The 27,986-nt window shown below is 34.6% G+C and overlaps 3 protein-coding genes across 4 annotated transcripts; 1 reads left to right on the top strand and 2 right to left on the bottom strand.

Annotated features, from left to right (window-relative positions):
* Window positions 1-471: 471 nt before the first annotated feature.
* Window positions 472-4,896, top strand: LOC122314741 (uncharacterized methyltransferase At1g78140, chloroplastic). Of its 2 annotated transcripts, none has more exons than XM_043130309.1 (8): window positions 472-715; window positions 1,028-1,131; window positions 1,250-1,390; window positions 1,585-1,669; window positions 2,592-2,785; window positions 2,888-2,999; window positions 4,057-4,164; window positions 4,509-4,896. In XM_043130309.1, exons 1-8 carry the CDS (start codon window positions 539-541, stop codon window positions 4,647-4,649), a joined length of 1,062 nt encoding a protein of 353 aa, XP_042986243.1. In that variant the 5' UTR covers window positions 472-538; the 3' UTR covers window positions 4,650-4,896. The 2 variants fall into 2 exon arrangements, with proteins under 2 accessions (XP_042986243.1, XP_042986244.1); XM_043130310.1 differs by having other exon boundaries at window positions 2,939-2,999.
* Window positions 4,897-6,807: 1,911 nt separating this feature from the next.
* LOC122316848 (probable hexose phosphate transport protein) lies at window positions 6,808-10,673 on the bottom strand. Its single transcript, XM_043133667.1, has 3 exons — window positions 10,146-10,673; window positions 8,110-8,861; window positions 6,808-7,768 (listed from the first exon to the last, which is right to left on the bottom strand). The coding sequence occupies exons 1-3, from the start codon at window positions 10,431-10,433 to the stop codon at window positions 7,243-7,245; spliced, it is 1,566 nt and encodes a 521-aa protein (XP_042989601.1). The 5' UTR covers window positions 10,434-10,673; the 3' UTR covers window positions 6,808-7,242.
* Window positions 10,674-18,977: 8,304 nt separating this feature from the next.
* Window positions 18,978-21,184, bottom strand: LOC122314797. Its single transcript, XM_043130394.1, has one exon. It carries the CDS (start codon window positions 20,492-20,494, stop codon window positions 19,265-19,267), a length of 1,230 nt encoding a protein of 409 aa, XP_042986328.1. The 5' UTR covers window positions 20,495-21,184; the 3' UTR covers window positions 18,978-19,264.
* Window positions 21,185-27,986: the final 6,802 nt, after the last annotated feature.

Below are 27,986 nucleotides of genomic sequence, written 5' to 3' on the forward strand. Positions count from 1 at the left end.
AATTTGAATTAACTGTCCCTCACCATAACAAGTAATATTAGATATAATTATAAATTATGTAAATGTCGAGTACTCATTTTAAAATAGAATGGGGTACACCATTTAAAAATTATTATTTTTATATAAATTTTATATTTATTTATTTTTTTAAAAATGAGTGCGTAACCCTTCCAAGCTATATGACTGTAAATATTATTTTTGACTTACATCCTATACTGGAAATTTTAATAAAATTTTAGATGATTAATATTAATAGTTTAAGATAATTCATATTTAATTTCAAAGACAAAAACTAATATATAGTTGAAAAAAACACAAAAATTATTAAGGAATAACGATAGTATCTGAATGGTCCCGGCAAAAGGAAAGCGGCTTTCTATTTTTCCAAAATATTATTATATTAAGTAAATAAAAACATAAAAAAAATAAAAAATGTTTTTGCTTTTCTTTTTAAATGTTGTTCGCTGCTCCTTCATCTATGTAATGACATCCTAAATTTCACAGAACAAACACATACAGGGAGAGAAAAGAGGGGATTATGGCGACACTTATCATGAGCAACCCATCGTTGGCGTTCCTCCCGAGTCGACTCCGCAACTCGAGGCATTGTTTCTTCGAACCCCGCGGTGCACGAATCTTTGATAAGCTCGTTTCCGCGGTAAAAGCTCGAGCTGCTTCTTCGTCAACCGCCTTTGTCGAAACCAAGCCTCCAACTGTAAGTAATGCCTCTCCTTTTGATTTTGCTTATCCGCTGTCTGTCGAAGTCTTAAATTAAATCAACGCCCCCCCCCCCCCCCCCCCCCCCCCCCCCCCCCCAAAAAAATTTCAATACTATTTTTTCTCGCTTCTAGAAGCGATGCCTCCGAACCCACGCCCACTATTTCTGTTTGGTCGCCGAGAAAGTGAAAGAGATGATTATTACAATTACTAGAAATCGTACAAATCTATAACAGAAATTATCTATATGACCGTTAAGTTTTTAAAAACAACTGTTCCTATATTGGTTCATTTATTTATTTTCGTTCAGGATCCTATTTTGGTTGAAAAGGAGGCTAGTACCAGAGAGAATATTTTAGCTTGTCCCATATGCTATGAATTGTTAACGTCTATTGGTAATCCAGGCATATCTTTGTAAGTAATTCCACTTGCGGAATGGTTCTTGGTTTCCTGTTTGAAAATTAATTGCAAAGTTTCAACTCGTTTTGCTTCACTAGTTTATTTATATTTGCATTGGTTGAGTTTTCCACAGAGAGTTTGCCACGGGGTCTAATTTGCAATGTAGAACGTGTAAGAAGTCTTACTCTGGCAACGGAACACATCTTGACCTGACGGTGGCTAGTGGGGCCAAGGACTATGGTGAACCAATGCCGGCTTCCACGGAGCTTTTCAGGTGGAAACATTGATTTATGGCTTCTATGGCACGGATAGATCAAATGTTGTTGTCACTGCTGCTTTAGATGCTTTCATGCACAATCCGCATAACTGACTTGTAACACATTAGTCCGATTGTTATAGAGGAATCATATGCAAGTGTTGACTTCATTGATATCTCTCATCATGTGTATGGGTTATTGGATGGATCAGGTTTCCTTTGGTATCATTTCTATATGAGAGAGGGTGGCGTCAAAGCTTTTCCGTCTGGGGTGGTTTTCCAGGCCCAGAGAAAGAGGTGAAGTGCTACCGTATCTATTTCTTAATTGCATCTCTTGCAGAAACATTTTTTTTTTTTTTTGATAGGTATCTCTTGCAGAAACATTTACTAAGAGCCTGATTAGGATTGAGTTTGAAAGCTTCAAAAGTACTTTTAATTGTTTAAAAGCTCTTTTAAAAAAAAATGATATATTTGATAAATTTATAAAAAGTGCTTTAATCATATAAAAAAGCTAAAAATCTACTTTTTAAAAAAGCACCAACTTGAAGTTTTTATCGAAAAGCTCTTGCAGATTACTGTATATTTTAAAAAATTAACTTAACTAACTTTAAAAGTAGTTTAGAGATATGGTTACCAAACAGTAAATAACTTTTTAATAGTAGAGCTTGTTATTTAAGTTATAAGTTATAAGTCCTAAAATTATAAGTTATATTTTCACCGCAATTTTCTTTAGTGCGTTTCAGTTATCTTTATGTAGTTGGTGGCATGTAAATCTTATACAACGCCAGAAGGGGCTTCAGCTTTGAGCAATGCCATTAAAAGGCACGTTCACATATATTTAAGACATGAAGAGGTTATTGGGCGTACTGTTGACATTAAATCAATCCATCTTGCTTGGTTTGTATTTGAAGTGGAAATCCATAGAAAAAAAGTGGAAGCCCTGAAGTTACAAGAGTAACTTATGTTTTTAAATGGAAGCAAGTATTTCAAGATGTCCTTTACTGGATGTGTGAAGAACACTAATAATTCAAATTAATGCTTCCAAATACACAAGGACTCATTTGAAATGCTAGTAATTTAGAAGTGGTATTTATTTCATCATATTTGTCAAGTACTATTGAGGTGATGTAATATAGAGGCAGAAAGTAGTGGATTTTTTTTGGCTAATGCATAGGCTTAAGGTTGATAAGCTACTAATAGCATAGTGACGTGGGTGCAGTTCGAATTGATGAAGGATTTCTTGAAGCCAGTTTTAGGTGGAAATATTGTTGATGCTAGTTGTGGGAGTGGGTTATTTTCAAGACTATTTGCCAAGAGTGGATTGTTTTCTCTTGTTGTTGCTTTAGACTACTCAGAGAACATGTTGCAGCAATGCTATGAATTTGTTAAGCAGGAGGAAAACTTTCCAAAAGGGTAAAGAGTTTGAACTTTCAAATTTAGATGCAAATCATAAGACGGGTTAATTTTCATAAGTCTATCTGAGTTTCTAATCTGATTGATTCTGTTGTCTATTAGGAGCTTAAGCTTGGTCAGAGCTGATATCTCTAGGCTTCCTTTTGTTTCTAGTTCTGTTGATGCTGTGCATGCTGGTGCTGCTCTACACTGTTGGCCTTCACCATCAGCAGCTGTGAGTATTTCTTCTATATACAGTGTTTGAAGGTGATTGTTCCTCTTGCATAGCATTCCCATAACTCATAAGAGGACAGCTGGCCTTTGAAGCCAAGTGGTACCTCCCCACCTTTAGGAAGGGAATGGTCTGAGGCTCAACTCATGGGCGGTGATGGTTTAGGTGGTGGGGGAGGAATAAAGGCATGTAAGCTGACATACCAAAGTGGGTTAAGGAAAATTCCATGATGAGAAAAAAATTGAAAGATAGGCAGCAAAAACATAGAATGCCTTAATGGTGCCTCACAGGACCAGAAAACTATTAACCCCTGCCTTGTTTTTTCAGCTCAAAATCTGCTAATAGTTTTATATTTATGTAGTTGAATCTCACTAGCAACTCATGGTCCACCGTTGCATTGCTTTGTTTCTGAGAAAAATTGGAGGATTTTGGCTTTACAAATTATAAAGGCAAAAATTTACTTATCAGAAAGGAAAATTGAACACAAAAATTTATTCAACATATTATACCATGAAAACTGGAAAAAATTGCAGTGTAGATACTTTTTCATCGCTGTTCTTCACTGGAAAAAACTGTGTCAACCAAATGGATCCTAATTGAACAAATGGAAGGAAAACTCACTTTTTTGTCTCTATGGTTTTATTTTTATTTTTTGTTTCTGGAATTTCCTTGGCTACATCTCCTCACACATCTTTCTTGTGCATTTACCGTGTCAAAAACATTAACCGAAACACGAGAGCAGTTGAACTTATTAATAGGCAAACCTTAAGTAATTGCCACACGCATTATGCAAGCCTAGGGAAATTGTGTCTTAGTTTTTATTCTGTATATTTTGTTAAGGGTAAAAAATCTTGTGTCAGATTTTGGTTTAGTCTATATCTGAAGATTCATTCACATGCCCATCTCTTTAACCTCAAGGAATCCTATCTAATTTCCTTGGAACGTAGGTTACAGATCTTGGCATCTTTTGTTTTATAGCCCCTTCATCTAATACTACCATAACACCTCAGATCCCTACATTCCTTACGCCCACATAACTTCGGTCCCTGGGGTTTTGTAGGTAGCTGAAATAAGTCGAGTTCTGCGACCTGGAGGAGTGTTTGTTGCTACCACCTACATACTTGATGGGCCTTATGCTTTTATTCCACTTCTGAGGACCCTACGCCAGGTATACTTCTTCAACTTTGAATATGTCGTGCCTGTTGTCCTGAGATTAGATTCGAAATGTTCCTTTGGAGTGACAATTATTATGGTTTAATCGAAGGAACTTGATTCAGTTTTATTTTCTGCAATATGGTTTCTTCCATTGTTGCCAGATATGGCCTTACTTGTGTGCTCAGTAGCAGCAAGAAAGACTTTTCCATCCTTCCATTAGGAAAGTTATTATTTACAAATTAAGGAAGGCTTTGAAAATTTTCCTAAAGAGCTTTATGAAAGGGACTATACTCTCAGTCATCATGATATCTGTCTTTGATTTGGTGCTGATGGTGGGCAATCTATTTCGAATTATAGAATATAAGGGAAATATCAGGCAGCTGCATCTTCGTATCTGAACGAGAACTAGCAGATCTGTGCAGAGCATGTGGTCTGGTTGGGTTTACATGTATAAGGAATGGACCTTTTGTGATGATCTCTGCTTCAAAACCCAGCTAAGAAATGGGCATGTGCTGATCTTCATCATGTCCTCTCAAATTATTTCTCTGTACATTTACACAAAATGATGTTGCCAAAGTTCAGATATAATAATAGGTCTACCTAAGGTATCTTTGCCTTGTTACTCCTGTAAATGAAATATTTTTAAAAGGTGCAACATTTGGATAGAGCTTATAACTTGTGTTTAATTTTTATATGATGATCGAAGGTCGATCAAATAAAAAGTGTTCATTAGACTGTTCAATAATTCTATTCTGATATTTTAACTGTATAATGATATTTCTTTTAACTACTTGGTCGGCTTCAAGATAACGTGCAATCTAATTTTAACATTTCAAAATGAGAAATGATATTTACAATTGTGTAGTGTACAAGTGCTTTGCAATTCTTTTGAAAAAAAATAAGTAAATACGGTATCCATGTGAAAAAATAATAATAATAAAAAAAAAAATTAGGGCATACTTGGGGAGTGAGATGAGATGTGAATTTTGTAAATAGTAATAACATAATTTGTGAATAGTAGTGAGATGGTTTGAGTTAGCCTCGTTTGTTTGTTTACAGAATACATCTTATCTTATTTTATCTAATTATTATAATTTTTTCAAATTTTCACATAAAATAAAATAAATAGTTTAACTTTTTCAAATTTCAAAACAATAATAATATTAAAAAATATATTCTAACAATATTTTATTTAATTTTAAACTTTTATCTAAACTCATCTTATTTAATTATTACAAATTTTTTAAATTTTTATATAAAATAAAATATACAATTAAACTTTTTCAAATTTTAAAATAATAATAATATTAAAAAAATTTATTCTAACAATATTTTATTCAATTTTTAATTTTTATCTCAACTGTCTCATCTCACTTGCAAAAATAAATGATAATGTTTTATAGGTTTTGGGAAATGGGAGAAAAAGTTGAATAAAAAATATTATAAAATTAAAAATATTGTTATAATATAGTTTTTTAATATATTTTTTATTTGAAAATTTGAAACAGTTGAATTGTTTTTTATTTTTTGTTTAAAAGTTTGGGAAATGTGAAATGGTTAGTTTGAAAATATTTATATTTAAGTAATGTTTAGGAAGATGTGATGAGATAAGAATTTTGGGATGAAAACTTTTAAACAAACCCTTAATATTTTAATAGTAAACCATATTCTTTTTTAAAAAAATTTCATGACGTTTATGTATTTCACAACTGTATATGGCAATTTGCATGATAAAAAAAGAAGATATATATATATATATATCATATACTGAATGATAGAACAACAAAGAAGCTATTCATTGAAATCTTTTTCTACAAACTATACTTTGTTGTTAAGGTTAAATCTCATCTCCCACGAGCCGTTTCTAGAGCTCTCCAGCGCCTTCCCTCAACCAAAATCCATCCAATAAAACTCACCCCTTTTTTTGAGTTTTTTTTTTTTGAGGGGGGGGGGAGGTTTTTTTTTGGGTCCAAAGTATGAAGAAATGCTAATCCACTGTTTTTCAGAGCCTAGCAACGAACACGCGCCCCACTCCAAAACTCCCAAGCCGCCTATTCTTCAGACGGTTGAAGATTTTCATTGAATGTTGCGACGCCTGAGTCACTTGCGCAAGTCAAAGTGCGCATAAGATCCATGCGCCACCGCATTGGGAAGTTCCTACTCCACCGCATTGGAAAGTTCCTGTTGTCGCTACACGCGGCATTTCTTGGACCAGGGACCTCAGTTTCTTTACACTTAATTGTTTGTCACACTCCTGACGTGGAGCGCCCCTCACGCAAGTTGAAAATGTGAATCTATAGTTTTTCAATACACTAGAGGCATCCTAGGCTGTATGGCTAATTTCAAAATCTACCGGAGTAGATCTAAGTGGTAATTCATCATTTTGACATCTATCTTTATATTTACTGTTATTTCCTTTTGTTTAGGTAAAAATAAAAATGAAAGTCTCTTGAAAATTTTATCCATAGAGTTTATATTGTCTTCTCCTATAGAGGGTGGGGTTTGAAATCTCTATTTTAGGTAGAGTGCTGTCTCTCAGGTAGTATGTTTGTAGAGAGCTACAACAGTTATTAAGACCATATTAATCACAGAAATTTATATGCTGGATAGCTCTAAACATAGAAATTGGTTTGTAATATAAAATTTTCCTTATATGTATCGGGTCAAAATGTAACTTCTCTTTCATTCGTGAATGAAGTATGTTTCCCATATAAAACAAATAACAAATAACAAAAAACTATAATCTGTTGTTGTGTACAAAAAGGGGAATTATACAGAACCCAAAAATAAAATAAATTGTCACCTATGAATATCATTCGTCTTACCCAAGAATGAGGGTTTTTCACAGTCAAATACCTTTCTTTCAAGGTGCACTTTGGTTGAAGAATATCAGAACAATACTGTTACGTGGTTTTTTGGTATTTGTAGTATTCATGTGCGTGAATGGTACATGCATCTCTCATCACAACGCTGAAAGAAGGAGAACGTCACCAAAAAAGTTTAAATTCACCCATGAGTCGAGTTTCTCCAGTGGAGTGCAGCCTTTCGAAATTCCAACTGCTTCTGCTTCTGCTTCTGCTAGCTGGGATTTCTATTTAGCTATATTGGAGAATGTCAACTGGTGGTGAAGCAATGTTTTGTCGTCGTCATCAAGATCAAAGCCATTCTCCTCTTCGTAATCCACGTCAATAATAATTCTTTCCTGATCGTATGGTTCTCTTGACTCAAAGACCTGAACTTGAGAAAATATTCCCCCCGTAGGCGAATTATCCAATTCTATTTGCTGCATCTCTGATTCTATCAGAGCTTCCATCTTGGCACGTTCCCGGTCTCTTGGGTAGGTACGATAGAGAAATGAATAGATAAGACAACACAACGCCATTGGAATTCCTATTGCTGTGTACAGTGCCTTGGCCAATGATGCAGCATTCCTTCTATCTGTGGCAATCTCGTCGGATTTGCTGGATCCTGTGGCAACTGGCTTATAGCCAAAAACATGCTGAGCCAATATCCCAACTACAGGAGGAGCAAATGACGATAGTATGGACTCAAAAGATCGGTCCAGAGCATAGACACTTGTTCGGGATTTCTCAGGAACTATCTCTGCAAAAATTGGACTGTGTATACCATCCAATCAAAATCAGCAGCTTATGAGTAATGAAAACATCTTTATAATGAAATTCACAACTCACTAGGGGTGATAACAGTTATTAAGTTTCATCCCTCCATGAAAGTCTGTAACATTAGAAGAAAAATAATATAGTGGGCTTCCAAATAACATTTTTTTGTTAGATGAGGAAATCCAGGGCTTTGCCCCAATAAATCCTCACAGGTGCATCTCATTGACCAAAAACCCAAATTTCTTAACATTATTGGCTTATTTACTTGTATAAACGCTGAACTTATGAGTTGATTTTAGCAGGTGAAAGGAAAAGGTCACGAGTTCAAAAGACTTTACTTGTTGGTAGCTGGAGCATTCCAGGATATGAAGAAGCCTACAATGAACAAGAGGAAACCATGGACTACTCCTGTTGACGGATCATTGGGTAAACCCAGTAGAAGAATTGCTGTTAGAGGAATAGCTGATGCCGAACTTATTTGTGCTAGAATTATCCTTCCAGAATTTGGAAGGCGAGTAGAAAGGACATCTCCCATACCACCACCAAATAAGCCTCCAAGGGAACTTGCAATCACAAACAGGGCAATGAGGAATGCAGTTTTCTCATGGGAGAAGCCAGTAAGCTCTAACCACATGGCTGAAAATGATAAAGCTGACCAAGGGAATGAACCAGTGACACCTTGTGCCACAATAATCTGGAAAGATGGAATATTGATAACTGACCTTGCTTCCTGAATCAGGTCCTTCACTTTTGAAAAAAAAGATTTACTTGGAACTGGATCTCTAGCTTCTGTAAAACTCTCTGAAAAGTGTGGATCATGAGCAAAAAGAGCGACCAAAACACCTACTATGACACTGATTATCCCAACTAGGTGAAAGGAAATTCTCCAACCAGGGATTCCCATGAAGGTTATCGGAGCTATCAATACTGAAAAGAGTCCACCAATAATTGAACCAAGGTTGCCTGTTAGTTGAAGCCATCCAAAGGCCATACCACGGTTGCTATCATTAGTTGAGTCAGCCACAAGGGACTGGATTGCAGGTGCAACTAGTGCCAGGCCAATCCCATTCAAACCTCTGGATATGGCCACCTGTTTAACAGATGAGAAATGCCTTTTAAAGTGGATACAATCAGTTGGCATGCAAAGCATGATATTACTTTTACTTGATTAGCTCAAAAACTATCTGCCAAATACACTAAAAATTTTATTCTGTTAATATAACATTCAAACAATAATTGGGAAGTAGACGTAGAATATGTTTTAAACTTGGACTTGTGGTATCATGAACTTGTTGAAACTCCATTTCACAGCAGAATTTATATACTATGGCACAAGCCTCAACAGCTATAAAAAGTGGTGAATCTCGTTCTCATTCATTATTTCATCACTGCTGCTCTTCATGTTTGATTTGATAAGCCGTCAACGGTTGGACGAGAGGGAACCATTGGTCTGCTATGCATGACAGCAAGATGATAATTTAAAACTTCAAAATTATCAAGAAGATTAGGAAAAAAACTGTTTATTCAGATTTTTTGCAATTTTTGTTCAGAACCTCAGACTAACCCAAAGCTTATGTTATAAATTGCTCGGGAAAACTTATTTCACTTTCCTGTTGTTCAAAGATTCCTACTCCGTTCACATTTCCGCCAACAACCTCTTGCATCTATGTGTGAGAAAAAACTTAGATTCATATCTCAATGAGCTATTTTGCTAATAAATCATGAATAAGACAGACACAGAAACAGAGAAACAAGTTTCCAAGCCTTCCATGATGAAAGTTTTCCATTCTTTCGGGCCCCAGAACGCAAAAGCCACATTCAGAAAACAAGTTGGCGTATTAGATACAAGTATATCGTTCATAGAAACCAAATCCACAACTCTATTTTCTTCTGCTGTCCATATTTATCTCGTGAGTCGGAGAAAGTGAAATCATTCTTAAGCTTTCAAACAATAGCAGCCCTTCGATGGAGGAAAATGCCCCGCCCCCATCACCAACTCATCCACTATAGTGTTGCAACTACTTTAATTGCTAGTGAAATATCAAAATTTCAATCCGATAGGACCCAGAGTCCCAGACACTAGAATAGAATATGCTATTCGAGAAAGGCATATTTCAAATTCCCTTTTTAAAAAAAATTTAACCAACGTTTTCCTCTCAAAAATTTATTTCCAGTATTAGCTGAAACCCTACAAAACTTTACATTATTTGATTGACCACCTCGACTTTTATTGCGAAAGAAAGTCCCCATATCACATTGCATCCCTCGCAAATAATTTGCTGACCATACTTACAAGCCAATCGAATGATGGAAAATTAACAAAATAAGAAAGAGAAATGAGAAAAGAGGTAATTTTGTGGTGTGTTTTAAATACCTGAGAGAAAGTGGAGGAAAAGGCGACGAGGAAAGTAGCGGCGGCCCAGAGGAAGGCACCGAGGGCAATGACGTGGGCACGATTGTGGCGGGTAGCCAGGTAGGCGGCTACTGGGTAGCAAGAGGCCTGTACAATGGACCTAAAAAGAGTGAGGGAGCCGAGACCCGTGGGATCGGTGTGCAAAGCCGCACCCACCTCTATGTAAACACCCGGCAGCAAAGACTCGTCGGCCCTCTCCATGATCCCCGCCAGATTCACAAGAATCAGAGTCCACATCTCCGCCTTCATCTCTTCCTCTCTTCTGGGTTAGCACTCACAACACACGTTTGTTTCCTTCCACTGTTCCTATATCGAGTTTGGTGTTGTACTAGGAATTTTTCTACGGGTTTTTCCGAGTCGACTATGAGGAAGGAGTCAAAGTGAGGCGCTTAGACAAGTGGCTTGGATTCAAAGTGGGAAGGGCCTTTCCCAGCAAGAAAGGCCGCGCTTGGAACGTGTTCGATCATCGATGGGTGCTGGGGGTGTGCCGTGTGGATGGCGTAATGCGGTGGGCTTGACTTTGAATCGAAACTTCCAACCTCAATTGATCCATACAGTTACTTTTACATATTTTTTATACACTCTATTAATATAATTGACTATATTAATTTTTTTTAATATCCAACTAATCATATCACTGGAATGCACAAAAATGACTGCACATAAAATTTTTATTTTTTTTATATTCAAAGATTTGGAAAAGGAGATGCAATCAGGATTTCATTTATAAAGAATGGATCTCGCGTTATCTGAGCCATGGTCCTAATTGAATCTTGTAAAATTGATTTTTTGCATTTATCGTATTTGGAAATTCGTGGCAATGCATCGGTTCTCGTGTCACATTTTTCGCTCCATCGTTTGCAGTTGAGGACCAAACTTTTGAAGAGCAATTCGATATATATATATATATATATATACACTAAGACAGGATTAACATGCAATATACATTTGACTAGTTGGATAAAATAATTATTTTTAAAAAAATAATATATATTTCATAAAAAAAGATGATTTCAATTAATATTTTAAGACATAGGAAAAAAAATATATAAATTCTAGCAAATATTTGAGCGTAATGTAAATTTTATTTTTTTTTATATTTTAAATTCTTATTAAAATTTTATGTACAATTCATATACAAAGTGAAAAAATTTAAATTAACCATGTACTAGAAGCGAGATCCACAAACACATAACAATGTATTTTTTTCTCATTTGAAACCACTAAGAAATAAAAAAAAAATTGTCCAAGTCACCAAGGCCCGAAATTAGCCCTCCTCACCTCTCTCTCTCTCTTCTAAAAAACACATTTCAAAAGCTTCTTCTCCTCTCTTTCTTGATTTCTTCATTTTTTTTATATTAATTATTGTTCATTTTTTAAATTACTCTATAGTTTAAATTATTTCATTGTTAGATTTTATAGTTCTATTTTATTAATATTCAATTGTAATGTTTTTATTGATCTTTTATCTATTTTATTGTGCTTTTTTATTTTATTGGATCTTCTTTTTCAAATTGGACCCTTCAAAAGTTTAGAATGAAAAAGGGAACAAGGGCATCCTTACAATAACAATCGGGAATAATGCTTACTAACTAAGGAAACTAACTTTATTAACACCTTGCAAGCCTTGATGAAAAGAAGGGTGTAGATTTCCCTAATATTTATCGATGCATTACAATTTACAGCAGTATGGGTGAACGTTGAGTCTGACACTTGGCATTCTTCTACTGGTCTACTTGATATTTGACAAAAAAAATATTATTGTGTTTTTCATTCGTCTGACCATAGGCGTTTTGTGTATTTTATCTTCTATATCCTTCTGTTTTCAGTTTTGTATCCGTTTATATGCAGGTATTTTAGTCTTTACATCCTGTGATATGACATTGTATCAGTAAAATTTTTTCCAAAGAATTTTAGACCACATGATCTCTCATTTCCAACTTCATCTCAACCTCAACCTGTGTAATTTCCAGCCAGATCTACTGCTTCTCTTCTCAATTTCCTCCATGCACTTTATAAAATAGTGGTTATAGTAGCTCTCTCTCTCTCTCTCTCTCTCTCTCTCCACCGTTCATGGCTAGAGAAGCCTAGCTCTGACTTAGTTTCTCTTTCCCTTTTTTATGTGTTAATTTATTCAAGTTAATCTTTTTTTGGTGCAAAGTTATATGCAGTTTCCCACTAAAATCAGTTTAATAAATGAGTTTAGATTTGTTTTCCCCTTGCATGTTGTGATTTTCTGCAGCGTTGGTTTTATCTTTACACAAATATTTCTTTCTAAGACCCTCATTTTCTTAGTTTCTTATAATTTTATCGAGTAGATTAAGAACAAGACTGATCTGGTATTTATTCATGATCTTTTAAAAAAAAAATCGTCCATACATGTTCTAAAAGGTGTTTTTTTTTTATTTTTTATTCATTTATTTATTTTTTTTGTCTTGGAAATTAGATATGTGGGTCTTAAGTGGGGTTTAGCCTAAGTTCTTTCACTGGACTTCACTTGCGAAGTTTCTCACCATATTTTTTTCTTTCTTCTAACTCTGGCTAATGACCAAATCGGAACATAATGAGTTTATTTTCGTTTCATTTTCATCAGAACAGAAAGGCTTGCAACGGTTGCTGGCGGCAAGGACTTCAAACGGAACTGGTTTGATCTGGGGAAAGCGAACTATAATAGAATACAAATGGAGACTAAACGGGGACTTAACGGGAAATAAAGAAATTAAAGGAAAAACAAGATTTTTTATTAAAACAACAATTTCCCGTTTCCTAGATATTTTTTTATATATAGAAGATATATATTTTATCATATCCTCCCGCGATCGTGAAGGGTAAAGGATCTTTGTCTTATCGAATATTTTAAGTCTACTTTGTGATAGAGTAAGCTGCTTATAACTTCTCAATCAGGGCATTATTATTTTATGCATTAAAACTTTCAATTCATTGTAGCTTGTACTCGAATTGGATTTTTAATATAATATATTTTTAAATCCGTGGCGTTGATGTTAACTTATATTATCTTCAAAAAAAAAAAAGTTCAGCTATTTACCATCTTCACACACCATACCATAATTTATTTATTTTTTAATTCTTTCTAAACTATTTGAATTATTCTGCTCATTTTTTATACACTACATATTTAACAAAAGAAAATTTTTAAAAAATAAAAAATTATATATGGTGAGTATAATTTTTTTTTTTAATAAAAAATGTCCATGAAACTCTGAAGAAGGGTCTTAATGGGTGCTTGGAGCCTTACTAGAGACTGCAACTTTGTGGCCTCAATTCTCTCAAAACGGTTGACGAGTGCAATAAATCGGGAGATGGGTCACTCTTCGATATTCAAAGATTAGGCTCAACTGAGAAGTATGGACCCGGGCTCGCAGAAGAGAGCCGAAGCCTAAACTAAACGGGTTTGTGCTGTAATCAAACCTGTTGAAGATCATGGGCCAAGCCCAATATTTGTTGGGTCGCAATGTCCATGACCATGCCTAAACAAATCGTGTGTAGTATTAAGGTTTAAGGGTAGCCAACAAATCACGACTAGTCTTTGTCTCATATTCCATGAAGTTAATTAGAGAGGTTTTGTTTTTTAATACCAGTCGGCAGTCATTGCTGATAAAGTTTAATTATTCGTACAAGGTTAGGTAAACGAGGGTATAAATTCGAATAGTATAAGTAGTTTAAAAACAGTGCAGTGATATTTTAATAGCAGAGGAAAAAAGAAAAGAATAGTAAAGAGTCGTACACGTGGAATAGTAGTATACTTAACACAACGTTGTTTATGTCAAAAGTCAAGTTAGGCGGCTCAAGCGGGAAATAGTTTTGATCAGACTCAGATAATTCACGTCCAATTGGTAAGAGTGAGCTTAAACAAGGAGTAAAAGGGCTAATGAAAAAAGAGTTTTGCTATATATAAATGTAGCTGTGTATTAATTTGTATATTAATATTAATTTATTTATATTTAAAATTTAAATTAATATTATTTTTAATAAAATCTATTTTTTAACTAATCACATTATATTAATACACAGATGAGTACATAATTATACTTATAACTATATTTTTCTATAAAAAAAATTTTATGCCGGGGCCCAAAAACAATGCCTCAAGAGTTTCATTTGGATATTTTGTAGGTCAAATATCAAAATCACTTAAAATATACACGTCAGCATGTCTAGAGAGAGAGAGAGATTAATTTATGGAGCTCCTTCCTAACCTCGCACCAAATCAGGTCTTAGCAATATATATATATATAATATGGTGGAGTGAAAAATTATCTGAAAAATTCTCTCTAGTATATTTATATATAGTCAGTCACTGCCAAACTAGATATTGCCCTTATTATTACTATGATAATAATCATTTACTTTATGCTCCCTCCCTCCCAAGCATTGGTCACCGACTTTTATGAATTATCACCCACACAACTCCTACTTTCTTTATATAATTTATTATTTGAAAAATTGTTATTATTATTATTATGTCTTCGGACCTACCTAATAGTCACTCATGATTCAGACAGCATCATCACCCCTTTCATCCAATAATAAATCACATAAATGCAATTATTATTGTAGTTATAAAACTAATAATATTGCAATCAAAATACAGTCAAGTCAGTTAAAGAGGAATAGATGGTATCCGTTACTATTAGTAAAACCTAATTTAAAAAAATAATAATAATAATAATTGTACAAATTTTTTTTGTATTGAAGGCTTGTAACTCATGAGTGATGGTACTCATTAATATTAATGAAATGCCACAGCTACCGTTGGTAGCTATCAGACACTACTCATCATCTCTTTGCATGAGTATTGACGGAGAATCACATTCCTGATCATTTACTTGACGTGGACCCAACCACCATCTAACACCTAGCTAGCTAGCTGATCGCTTAACACGTGGTTGTCCTCCTATTTCGTCCACGTGGACTTTCCATCCTTATTTCACGCTCTATTGTTGGTCAAGACATCAATCCTATACTTTTTATAATCAAGTCATGTGAAGCGTTACCGATTGAGATCGAAGCTACATCACTTTAGTTTCGATTTCGCACGTAACTACGATGTTATCACATTATTATAATTTTTTAAAATTTTTATATAAAATATAATAAATAATTTAATTTATTTTAATTTTTTAAATAATAATAATATTAAAATAAAATATATTTTATCTTAAAATTCAAATTCTTATCTTAAAATTGTACACTACCAAACCGAACCTTAGTTTCTTTTTTTAAGATTATTTACAAACATAAATACCAAAATATTTGGATGAAAAAGGTGATCTTAGGGCCAAGGTTTCATCAGTATGACACATTATTTTTCCTCAGTATTTTTTAAATATTAGAAATTTGTTACATACAGCTTGTTTATTGGATTCTTTAGTTATTCATAACAAGCTTTTACTTTCTGACCAAGAAAATTGTGAATGGATGAATTGATATCAAATCATCATGAGGGTGGTATTTGAATTAAGTTATATTATTTTATCTCATATGATGAAGGAAAATCGATACAATATTTAAATGATTTAATTCGAAGAGAACAATATAAAATATTAATATTTATGTAGCTAGGCTCATGAACACCACGAAATCACGTCATTTAGCTCAAAAAAGAGTTTTTTATTTTTTATTTTTTTGTTTTGTTTTGTTTAAAAAAATATCTATCCCGTATTGTATCATGCAATCTCTTTCCAAATTAAACGTAGAGACAAACTTCTCCTATAAAGGAAGGAGAATCGATGAAAGTGATATCTTCTATCGACTCATCTGTCCATAGCGCTACATGGGAGCAATCTAGGCGATGAAAACGAGGATATATAAACTGTGTATTGATAGGTAAGCAATGGGCCAGGAAAAAAGAAATTAAAAGATAGCTAGGCAAGCTAGCCAGCAATGAATTTCTAACAGTTTTGATAAATGAATCTTAAAACGTGACACTTTTTGTCCACTCGATCAGAAAATCTTAGCTAGCTAGGAATATAACCAAAAAATTCGGTGATTATTAATGAAGATTTTCCAGTACTGGAATGGTGGGTATGCTAGCTCTTTATGTAGCTAGAGCTTTTCATCCAAAGGGATAGAGTACCTAACTCTACTTTGCTGGCTTTTTACACACCACCACCACCCCCCGCCTCCTCTTTCTCCAAAAAAAAGGGACTAGGCCAATTCGGAAAAATCTTGAAATAATGAGCAGCAAATTCTCTATATATATAAACCGCGGTGTTTATATTCTCTTTGGACGCGCCGCCAGTGGTCTAACATTAACGCAGCAGCAGTCCAAAAGCCGCGGTGTTTTTGGTTTCGAAGACACAGCTTTGCATGCGTCAGCTTGCACTCTACTTTCATCATCGCTTACGAAAGCCATATGATTTAAAACGACGAAAATGTAAAAGGAAAAGAATAGTGCGTACAAGTGGGGGGGAAAAAGCCAATCAACGGCTCATAAGTTGAGAGGATATATAATCGAATTTGAAGAATTATAAAATAATATCAAACTGTTACCTACTTAATGACAGCCGAGCTAATATTACAGCTTACAAATGATCATGATCATGTATGAATCTCCCATTTTTTTATTTCCAGTTTCAACCTCAGCTCAGCTACATATGTATCATCTATATATAGAACCAAGTATTCATATTCTACGCATCCTTAACTATAACATCATGGGATATATATTTATATATATATATATAGAGAGAGAGAGAGAGAGAGAGAGAGAGAGAGAGAGAGAGAGAGAGATTTCTATATGCATAAGAATATAAGTGCTTCCTTTGAGGGATCAGGGAGCGAGCGATCGAGGACAACTGGACAAGGGCTTTCTTCTATATTTAGGCCGGGGTTGGCTCAAGATCATATATATATATATATATATATATTTATCGTTTGGAGACACATGCAAAGGAACAGAGAGTACTTAGCTAGGGCTGCATTTTCAGTGCAAGAATAATGTTAAGTTTGTGGGCTGTGTCTCTCTTGTCCTGATACGAGCCTCAGCCCCGGGGAGACGGGACAATCGAACGAGCAAGATAGATAGAGAGATGCATAGCGATAAAATCCATCATTGCTAAAAACCAGATTATTCCCTGGCATGGGGCCACCAGTACGATTCCAAAGATTATTCACATGTCCCACATCCTCTCAATGCGTCCTCATCTACCAAAATTCCATGGCCCAATAGTCCCTCCTCATCATCATCATCATAATGTTTCTCGGATATAGTTAACATCTCTTTCCTCTTACTCAAGTTAATATAATTTTCCCTAATTTTCATGCTTAAATCTTCAAATCTTTTGGGGAAAAAAATCGTGAAAGGTTATCAACATAACGTCTCCAGCCTATCTCCTTGCAGCCTCCCTCTTTTTCTCGATCGATACCCCAATCAATATTTCTAAAAGAAAGAAAGAAAAAGATCATCAATCGATCATTGACTTCTGGGTTAAGCTAGTAGCTTGATATTTTGTCAATTGTTGTATTAGAAAATTACTGATCCGTACACTTAATGACATGAAGCATCTCTTGAAATATGTTTGGTCTACCAATGCGTAGCACCTATATTATAATTGAATCGATCATACATTCACAGATCGAAGAGATTCTACTCTTCATTGATCAATTGACTGGTTTGCGTGTGGATGACAAGCTAATATAAACATAATTTAGAGACTCCGTACACAGATAATATAATGATTTTATGCCCATTTAGTCTTTTGATATATTAATATATATATATAGAGTAGGTATTAAGTTTCCTATTGATTAGTTAATTTTATCCAAATAGTAAACAACCGTGTGCTGTGGTGCAGAATGCAGAAAAACCTAGAAAACTGAGGTTTTTGTCTCAAGTTCAGTGAGATATATATGTGTGTGTGTGTGTGTGTATACACGTGTGACATATCGATATTTATTTATTGTGTGATATAATGGGCATGCAGTTTGTGATGGTCAAATATTTTAAATCTCTAATGGAAAATGATCTTCAATTGCAAGAACGAGTTCAAAATAAGAATCCATGCTGCCTCGACGCGTCCTTAAACTAGTTCGGACCTAATTAAGTACTTATTAAAGCATGAACAACTCAGTACTCCAACCATGGAACTATATATCGACCCATGCAGTATATTGACATTACATATTCATGCAATAACGACATCATGTACATGAATGGGAACAAGAAGCTCAAATTTGTGCAAAAAAGAAAAATCTGCACCGGATGTATAGCTAGCTAGGGTTGTGGCCGGCAAGACTCTTGTTCTATCTCAAATCAAAGAAAATTAAAAAAAGAAAAAAAGAAAAAGAAAAAAAGAGCACGTAGGGACATGGGCACAACACTCATATATATAACCCCGAGCCATAAACTCAAGAGCCGTGCAAGAAAAACTCACGTTGGTCGACCAGTACTCTTGATGTTTAATTAGCAACTCTTTTCAGGCCAACATGAGATAGGGACATTTTGAGTGACTGACATAAAAATTTACATCATGAAGTCTTTTAATGCACGGCACCTCCCAAATCCCACTTAATATATATATTCACAAGATCAATATCTCAATCCCTTCCAGCAGTGATCATTGCGGTTCTTAAGTCGCATATGATCATTTGTTGATAGCATAGCCAGCGAGCATCTATATATAGCATGCAGTAAAGCCAAGAAAAGTGGAAAAAACAAAACAGAGCGATAAAGGAAATTAACCAAGTTTTATATTCATCCTATTCGGAAGTCTAATCTAAATTAATACATAAAATAAAAGAAATAATATCTATCTTGATATCTACACAAAATTGAAATCAAATGATGCATGCCTCACATCTTTGACCAAATTACTTATTCATGATTGTTTAAATAGAAAAAGAAAAGAGAAAAAAACATTAAAAGAAAAGATAACATGATGCCCCAATTAAACTACTGGCTATGGCGTGGTGGCTAATTCATCAGCTTTATATCACAATATCATAAATTATTCAATAATCAACACCACCAATACTAGTTTCATTTATCGCAGCACCAAAACCCTATTCATATCGTACTTAAACACTACTGTGATTCGTGTAGTATTATAGATCCTAAATTAATCTGACGGACAAATCCACGAATCAAATGTACCTTCAGTACTCCCCCTCGTAGACACATTCCCTAAAGCTTTCTCATGGTTGAAATCCGATGATGAAGATGTTGAGTAGTTCAACTTACAGCCACCAACACGCGCCGAATTACTTCCATAATTCCCATCCAAAGACCTAAAATGACGATCTTCGTTCCCATCGTTCGATCCAGCTTCATGATTTGGGAGCCCACTAAGGTTTACATTGACATGTCCATGGCTCATACCCAACTCCTCAAGGGATGGTATTCCTACACTTCCTGGAGGGGGTGCACCAAATCCTGACACATTGAATGAAGGGTGAACAGATGGCTGGGGGAGAGACTGGAATGTGAGAATTGGGTTTTGCACATTCAGCATATTTCGAGTCTGTCTTGGAAAGCCTAGATTGGACGGGACTTGCGGGTATAAATTATTTAAGGTATTGGTGTTGGTAGCAATATCGCCCATGGTATTGTTGAACGCTGAAGAAGAAGGAGAAGAAGACACAAATGGTGATGAGTGGACCTTTTGGGCAGAAGGACGTAAAGGGTGAAGAACTCCAGCCGGTTCCAAATTACCAGGCCGCAAGGCCGAGCTATTGCCGAAGAGATCAAACCGGCGAAAGTAGGGTACTGATGAACCTGAAAAGGGTGGTGAGGGAATCCCAGTGAATTCTTGCACCATTGCCCTGAAATTCGAGGTGTCGGTGGAGAGAACAGTGGTGGGTGCTCTCCTTGTAGCTCTAGTTCGCTTCTTGGAGTTGCGGACTACGTTGGGTTGTGCTGTAGCTCGTGCGCCATTGTCATGAACAGGTCGTATTTGCATCGATGATGGACTTGAACCCCGGTCAAGTCCACGAGCCGCTAAGATGGATTGGCTTGATGATGATGATGAGGGTGGTACGTTTCCAAGGCCAGTGCAATTGGCTTCAGATCTGGGGCCTCTAGATTGAACCGCATCAATATTATGTAGCATAGAATTGGGATGGGAGTTTGCTTGAGATTGAGAGAAAGCATGGGTATAATTAGATGAAAGATCCAACAAATTGGATTGGTGGTTTTGGTGGGGAGAAAAAATCAAAGGCTGTAGATTTGACATAGAACCATAGTGACTTGGAGGATTCATGAAGACCGGGGCTGACCCTGCCCGTGAATCATACTCTTGATCATCACCACCACTAGAAGATTGCATACTTCCACTACTACCAGAATCCATAACTAACTTGAAAATTAAAGAAAGACAAAGTAGGGTAGTAAATGGCAAAGAAAATCAATGTGAAAGCTTACAAATAAAGAAACCTGGAAGGAGAAGGTGATTGATGTTGGGAAAGCTGCACAGAGAGAGAGAGAGAGAGAGAGAGAGAGAGAGACAGCAAATTATGAGTGTGCTGCAAAAGAATCGATGAAGTGAATGAATAGAGACATCTTCTGAACCAGCTTTACATGAAAGCCCATATCTTTGAATCCCGGATCTGCAATGGAAGCAGATCTTTTCCTTGTCTTTCACATGCAGCAAAAGTTTCCATAAAAAGACGAGAGAATATGCGGGTAGATGTTAATTATGACGGACGAAGGTGAAGCTAGGGTGAAGGTATGGAGACATGAGATGATCCCTCAGTTTGTTCTGTGATTCTTCTCGCTTTCTTTGCCCGATGTTCTGAACTAGGGTTCCAGAGTAGGAAAGAGAGAGAAATGAAAGGAGAGGAAATGTTATTTAACCTTTATGCTCAGAAAAAGAGGGCTCAACAAAGGAAAGATCCTCTAGAGAGTGCAGGGTGGGGTCGCCATTTGAGTAGAGAGAAGATAGGTGCCGGTGGCTGGCAACGGGTCAAACTCAAAGTGTCTCTGTGTTTGAGAGAGAGAGAGAGAGAGAGAGAGCGGGCCGGCTGATATACGTTAGGAGTAGGAAACGAAGAAAAGGATGTGAGATTTAAAGCAGTACCTAACAACAACGAAAGATGGAGGGGGAAGGAAAGAATCGTAAAAGTAGAATAGTATAAAGTGAATATAAAAGTGGGCTAGCTTACAGCAAAATTGGGCCCAAACATGATGTAAACAAAACGTCCAGCACCACCGCAGACCAAATTTAAATCGATATTGGGTTGTAAAAATAATTACATGGGTATTATTATTCTAACTATCAATGCATACGAATAATGATATATATAATTTTAAAAGAACATGATTTATATATATATATAAAGAATATTATAAAAAAAATGAAAATTTTATTTTATTTTTTATAATGGATATGCTTTTTTATAAAAAATTTATACTTTTAAGATATGTTCTTACATGACTATTTATATGCATGCACACAACAACAACAACAAAAAACAGCTGGCCAACTTAAATGTTAATTTGTAGCACAAAAGAGTGACTGCTTGTCGTTTCTCTATACACGTTGACTAGTAACATGTATTTAAAAACTTTATTTTATGAGTACTTCTTATACAATATGAATTGCGTAAATATTGAATATTTATTTATTTTAAAAGAATGTGATTTATTATTAAAAAATTAATTTTTTCATGTAAAACTCATATTTACTCATTTTTTCTAAAAAAATACATGATACATGCACATTCTATGACTACATATATTATTTCTCTTATTTTATATAGAGTTTAACTTCAAATAGGTTGTGGTGTTAGGTGGGGGTTTAAACCCTCCAATAAATCGACAACATGTCATCAATTAAAAAAATTTAGAATACAATTGATTTCATCTAATTCAGCACATTCTGTTTCACTCTCTTTTTCTCCTCTCTGTCTCTCTCTCAGGGTTGTAATTGAGTCGAGCCAAGCCAATTTTTGACTTAGCTCGACTCAAAATACTCGAGTTCGAGTTCGAGATTTTTTTTAAATCTTTATTCGAGTTTGACTCGATAAGTTAAAATCTCAACTCGAGCTTGTCGTACAAACGAGTTCGAATCGAGCTCGAACTTAAATTGTTTTTTTTAATAAGATTTAATAATTAATAAATTAAGTAAATAAATAAAAGAACTAATATTGAATTTATACAACTAACAAGTACAACCTCTATTAAATTATAAAATTTTAAAAAATTTATAAATAATTAATATCTAATTAGTTAATATTTATCTAAAATAACAATATATTATATGCTTGCATATATTATAAATACATACACTTAATATGATAACATATATCTATTTCATATATGGTTTCCACATGCTAGTATATGAAATTATTAAATTTTATCGACTAATTATTATACAAATTATAAAATATACCTATGGAGTATATTCACCATATAAATATAAGTAATTAGAATACATATTATATATTTAATTATAAAAGTGGTATGCTTATATTATTAGCTAATATATATATACATGCATAGGTGTATGTGTATATTTATCAATATATAAATGATTTTTAATCGAGTCGAGCTAACGAGTCGACTCGAGTATAAACGAGTGAGTTTAAATGAGCCTTAGTCAAGTTGAGTTGAGTTTTGTCGGATATATATCATTTACAAATCGAGCGGGTATCTACTTTCACGAGCGAGGTTTTTTTTTTTTTTTTTTTTTTTTTTTTTTTTTTTTTTTCCACTAGTCGAATTCAAATCGAGTTTAACCGAGCGAGTACTGAGCAAGCTATCAAACAGACTGGTTCATTTATAATCCTACTCTCTCTCAAGCCAAAAGTCTGCTTCTATTATTCATGCTACTCTCTTTTAGTCCGATATGTTTGTTTTCTTGTTTATTTAATTTTGGTTTATACTTTGCTTGTATTTTTTGGTTGGGATATAATTATTGGGCCAAAATGTCCTTAATTTTTGAATACCACAAATCCTTCAACTGTTATGTGTCGGACTGCAAGCCTTGTCAAAAATAGTGTTAGAATATAACTGTTGTTTGAAGTTCTGGGTTATCAAAATTCATTTCTTCTGGCTTTCTGGAAATTTCAATTCTTAGGTTTTTAAGATTTTTTGTTTTTGTTAATTTCAAGCCTTTTGGTTTTGGAGATGTTGTACGTGATCACTTGAGAGAGAGAGAAGGAAGAAAGCGATGGGATGGGCTGGAGACTGGATTAGATGAGGCCAGTTACATTCTAAGCTTCCTAGATTAGTAATGTGCCTTCCTATTATTAGAGGGTGTAAATCCCCTTTTTACACCATATTCTCGGTTCTTAGTCTCTCTTTTTTATATAATATCAATTTTTTTTTTTTTTGAATTATCCTAATTTTTTTTTTCTTTTTTCTTTTTTCAAGAAAAATCATATGCACAAAAGATTAGTAGAAAAATAGGGCTAGCATCTGAAGAAGCAGCCCGCTGCTAGGGGTAGTTGAAGATTTGGATACGGAATTTGAAAGAGCACAAATACTTATCCCGAATTAGACGCCAGCCCAAACACAAAGTCCATGTCCATGGGTGCTCATTAGGGCCCATCAGCATTAGATACAAAAATCATTTTTCTAGTTATTTTTTTTCTTTCTTTTGCATTTTTAGCCCCAGTGAACATTTGGGGCTTTTAGAAGGCCCAATGGGCTGGGCGGTGTTTATGGGTATACGGAGTTTGCATTCTGCTCTCTAAGGTCTCGTTAATCATAAATGCCGTCTGGAGGTCTCTTCACTTGCAAGGATCCGATCCCTCGATAATCTTTCTGAATAATTAATTGGTATTCAAAGCAGCAGATGTATCTTCTTAGCCATATGGTTAATATCTGTAGTTAGTATTTTATTAAAGGTATCATCGTTTTCATTCCCATATCAATGGCGATCCATTAAAGAACATTAAGGTACGTACTCGCTCGATCCCGTACGTGGGAAGGAAGAAATTAAGATATATATATATATATATGGAAAATACTAGTGGAGCCCTTGAATGTTACCGCTTATGTATTTTAATTTTTTTAATTTATCTAATTTTACTTAATAATTAAGAAAGTAAGGCTGTAATCGAGCCGAGCCGAGCCGAGTCGAGTTTTGGCTTGCCGAGCTCGGCTCGACTCAAAATACTCGAGCTCGAGCTCGAGCTCGAGTTCGAGATTTTTTTTAATTTTTTGTTCGAGTTCGACTCGATAAGCTAAAATCTCGACTCGAGCTCGAGTTCGAACTCGTCCCACAAAAAAGTTCAAGTCGAGTCGAGCTCGAGCTTGAATTATTATTTTTTAATAAGATTTAATAATTAATAAATTAAATAAATAAATAAAAAATAACTAATATTAAATTTATACAACTAACAAGTAGAACCTATATTAAATTATAAAATTTTAAAAAATTTATAAATAATTAATATCTAACTAGTTGATATTTATCCAAAATAACAATATATTATATGCCTACATATATTATTAATACATATACTTAATATGATATAATATATTTATTTTATATATGATTTCCACATACTAGTATATGAAATTATTAAATTTTATCAACTAATTATTATACAAATTATAAAATATACCTATGAAGTATATTTACTATATAGACATAAGTAATTAGAATACATATTATATATTTAATTATAAAAGTGATATGCTTATATTATTAGTTAATACATATATATATGCATAGGTGTATGTATATATTTATTAATATATGAATAAGTTTTAATCAAGTCGAGCTAACGAGTCGAGCTAACGAGTCAACTCAAGTATAAATGAGCGAGCCTTAGTCGAGTCGAGTCGATTTTTGTCGAGTATGTATCATTTATAAATCAAGCGAGTATTTGCTTTAACGAACAATTTTTTTTTTTTCACAAGTCGAGTTCAATTCGAGTTTAACCGAACGAGTACCGAGCGAGCTATCGAATAGACTGGTTCATTTACAACCCTATAAGAAAGTGATTATTAGTAAAATTATATATATTTTTATTTTTTTCTTAATAATAAAGGATGTTAAAAAAATACTTATAAAAAAAAAAAATTAAGCTCTACATTTGTGCTAGCGGTATACCCTACACCCAACTATTCGCGAGCACCATCCTATATATAATACCAGCTAACAGATGGGTGGTCAAAGAAAAACTTTTACGAATCACAAATTAACTAGCGAATCAAAATCAACCCAAACAACTAGCTGTGGATAAGGCATATATAAATTTACCCATGGTGACCTCAAGGTGTTTGTACTTTGTTCTTAGTATTCTCCGACAAGTTAAATCAACTAGAAATGTGGAAGCACATGGACACAGCTCCACCTAGTTCTCCTGCTTCATTATTCTGTTTTGAGTACGTAGGACACATCTTAAATATATATATATCACCCTGGACTCTAGGATATATAATGGCCGAGAGCCCGAGGAGATAAGACTGAATTTTGCAACCTATGCTCCACATGAGCATTATAATATGATTGAAGATAATTGCATTACTTTCAATAAGTCTCTCACATGTAAGATGATGTTTGTTGCCTTTGGTTTGTTTGTCATGGTTAATTGTACGATGATCTTTGTTACCGATTTGAGGGAATTATTGGGAGGAGCTAGGATCAGTGATGGCAGGCTAAGAATGTCTTGTTGAGGTTGATCCCCAGATGTGAATACCAAAAACCAATACAAAAGACACAAAGCTTGGAACTGAAGCTTGGCAGGGGATGCAGCTTTCAAGGGGCCTTGGATCAAGTGAGCACCCTTTTTTTTTTTTTTTTTCCTTTACGTAAAATGCACGTGCGATCCTTTCCCGTGATACATGCTAATTATCACTTTTCTCCCCCTTAAGCCTTGAGTCCCAAGCAGCCTTGCCCCCGGCCACACGGTTTCATGTGCCTCACTTTGCACATCATGATATGCGTATTGCTTGCACTTGCCCCTCTTTATTTACGCCTTTCATCCTCAAGCCTGCCCACATGCATTTCCATGCACGTTCTTTGTGATCCTTTTTCCCCGATTCCGGCGTATATATGAAGCTCCTCCAAGAAAAATTTCAACGCGTTCTAGTATAATAATAACCATAGAGATCGATTTTTCTCTTCTTTAATTTGTTGGCTTACGGAGATATTATTATCTTCCTCTCTTGGTTATTCTGCATTGGTGCTTATGATTGTACTGCTAGCTGATACAATATTGCCATCTAGAACAACCATATATCAATATAATTTGTGCTTTTTTTGCCATGCATGCACTGCTCGCTGTGGATTGAATTGGGTTATCATTATATTAATTAGATGCAAGAGAAGGTTGATCTCTATAAACTTACATGTGCAAGTTTTCTGGGGATAGAAGAATAAATTTGCGGTAAAATCGATTCGTGGATGCAAATTTTCAGTCCAATGGTTAATATATAATATGAATGAAGATTAGAGAGTTGCGTGATATCAAAGCTTGTGAAGACACATAATAATCATATTTCATAGAAGATCAGGACTACTTGTGACTGAAACATGTCTCAGGTACTGGCTCTTGCTTCATGTGCTCAATATTCACGTGCATTCTATATATATAGACAGTGCAATTAATACCGAAAGCATCTGTCATTTTGGTCAACGTACAATCATAGTAGAGGGGATGAGTTTCCTGCATCCATGACACCTTAATTTATCTGGGCACTTTCGCTCCTGACTTCGTCTTATATAGGAAGCAAAGTTTTATGAGAAATATTTTAGTTAGAAAGTGAATATACAAAATCATTGAGAAGGGTGATATTTGCACATGCGGAAGCAGGGTCACCCTTTTCCAGCCCCAGTGCTAGAGGGAGGCAGGGCAGACATCTTATCTGCCCCACCTTTCGCCCACTTCAAGGGTGTTATTGATACTTTATTAGACCTAAAAATTATTTATGTGGACTCAAATTATTATATAATTTAAATTATAAATATTAAAATAATTTAAAATTAATTTTTAAATTTATTATATTTTTTTACAAGAGTGGTAGACTTGTTCATATGATTGTATATGTATTGCATTCTTCTCTTAGACCAATTTTTATATAAGAGGTTAAGACAATACAAGAGTCTTACTTGAATAAAATGAGACTCCTAATGCAATACATGTAAAATCTTATGAATAAATCTAATAAATTGTAATATATATTTTTATTATATATACAATTTGTAATATATATATATATATATATATATATATATATAAAAGAATATATTTATATATATGAATATATAAGTGAGTATGGGGACGGGTTGCCTGCCCCACCCATGTAGAGGCAGGGTGAACGGGTCCCTATGAGAAACTGACTGGATGCAAAGAATTCATGTATGGAATTTTTTTTCTTTTTCTTTTTTATTTTTTCAAGTATAGATGTGACAAGTTTGGTTTAGATACTTGAGAACCTATTCTCTACATTTTCTGTGCGGACAAAAATTTCCAATTGAAGTGGAAATGGGTCTCCTTAATTTACTGCGTTATTTTTCTGATCATTAACCTAAATGGGAGGTCAGGCTTCTGAGTGCAAACAACCGACGATGCGAGATTTAAGAAATCAATCTGCAACTGTCTTGTCCAATTTCCTAGAAAAACAAAGGCCAACACCCCATAATTAAAAGTTAGGAAAAAAAGAAAAAAATCTGATTAGATACTCTCTCTCTCTCTCTCTCTCTGCAAGTTGTAAACTTTGACTAATTTTTAGCTTTTAGCAAGGTGAGCATACATAATATATGATTCTGCTGGAGATTTGCCAGTTGGCACCAAGTTGCTCAGCCCGTCCGTATTTCTGCAACCAAATTCTGATTGCATGCGATATTGATAAAGTAAATACTAGATACAATATTAATGACTATATTT

Source organism: Carya illinoinensis, chromosome 7 (genome assembly GCF_018687715.1).
Source record: "Carya illinoinensis cultivar Pawnee chromosome 7, C.illinoinensisPawnee_v1, whole genome shotgun sequence".
Classification (NCBI taxonomy): Eukaryota; Viridiplantae; Streptophyta; class Magnoliopsida; order Fagales; family Juglandaceae; genus Carya; species Carya illinoinensis.

Bases quoted from the DNA above. Each gene is read 5' to 3' on its own strand.
- LOC122316848 (XM_043133667.1), bottom strand. From the start codon at position 10,433: ATGAAGGCGGAGATGTGGACTCTGATTCTTGTGAATCTGGCGGGGATC. The intron at 8,862-10,145 runs GTATTTAAAACA...TCTGTTAAACAG, and splicing joins TTTCCTCCACTTTCTCTCAG to GTGGCCATATCCAGAGGTTT. The intron at 7,769-8,109 runs GTAAAGTCTTTT...TGGTATACACAG, and splicing joins AATGCTCCAGCTACCAACAA to TCCAATTTTTGCAGAGATAG.
- LOC122314741 (XM_043130309.1), top strand. From the start codon at position 539: ATGGCGACACTTATCATGAGCAACCCATCGTTGGCGTTCCTCCCGAGT. The intron at 1,391-1,584 runs GTGGAAACATTG...TGGATGGATCAG, and splicing joins GCTTCCACGGAGCTTTTCAG to GTTTCCTTTGGTATCATTTC. The intron at 4,165-4,508 runs GTATACTTCTTC...TTCGAATTATAG, and splicing joins TTCTGAGGACCCTACGCCAG to AATATAAGGGAAATATCAGG.
- LOC122314797 (XM_043130394.1), bottom strand. From the start codon at position 20,494: ATGGATTCTGGTAGTAGTGGAAGTATGCAATCTTCTAGTGGTGGTGAT.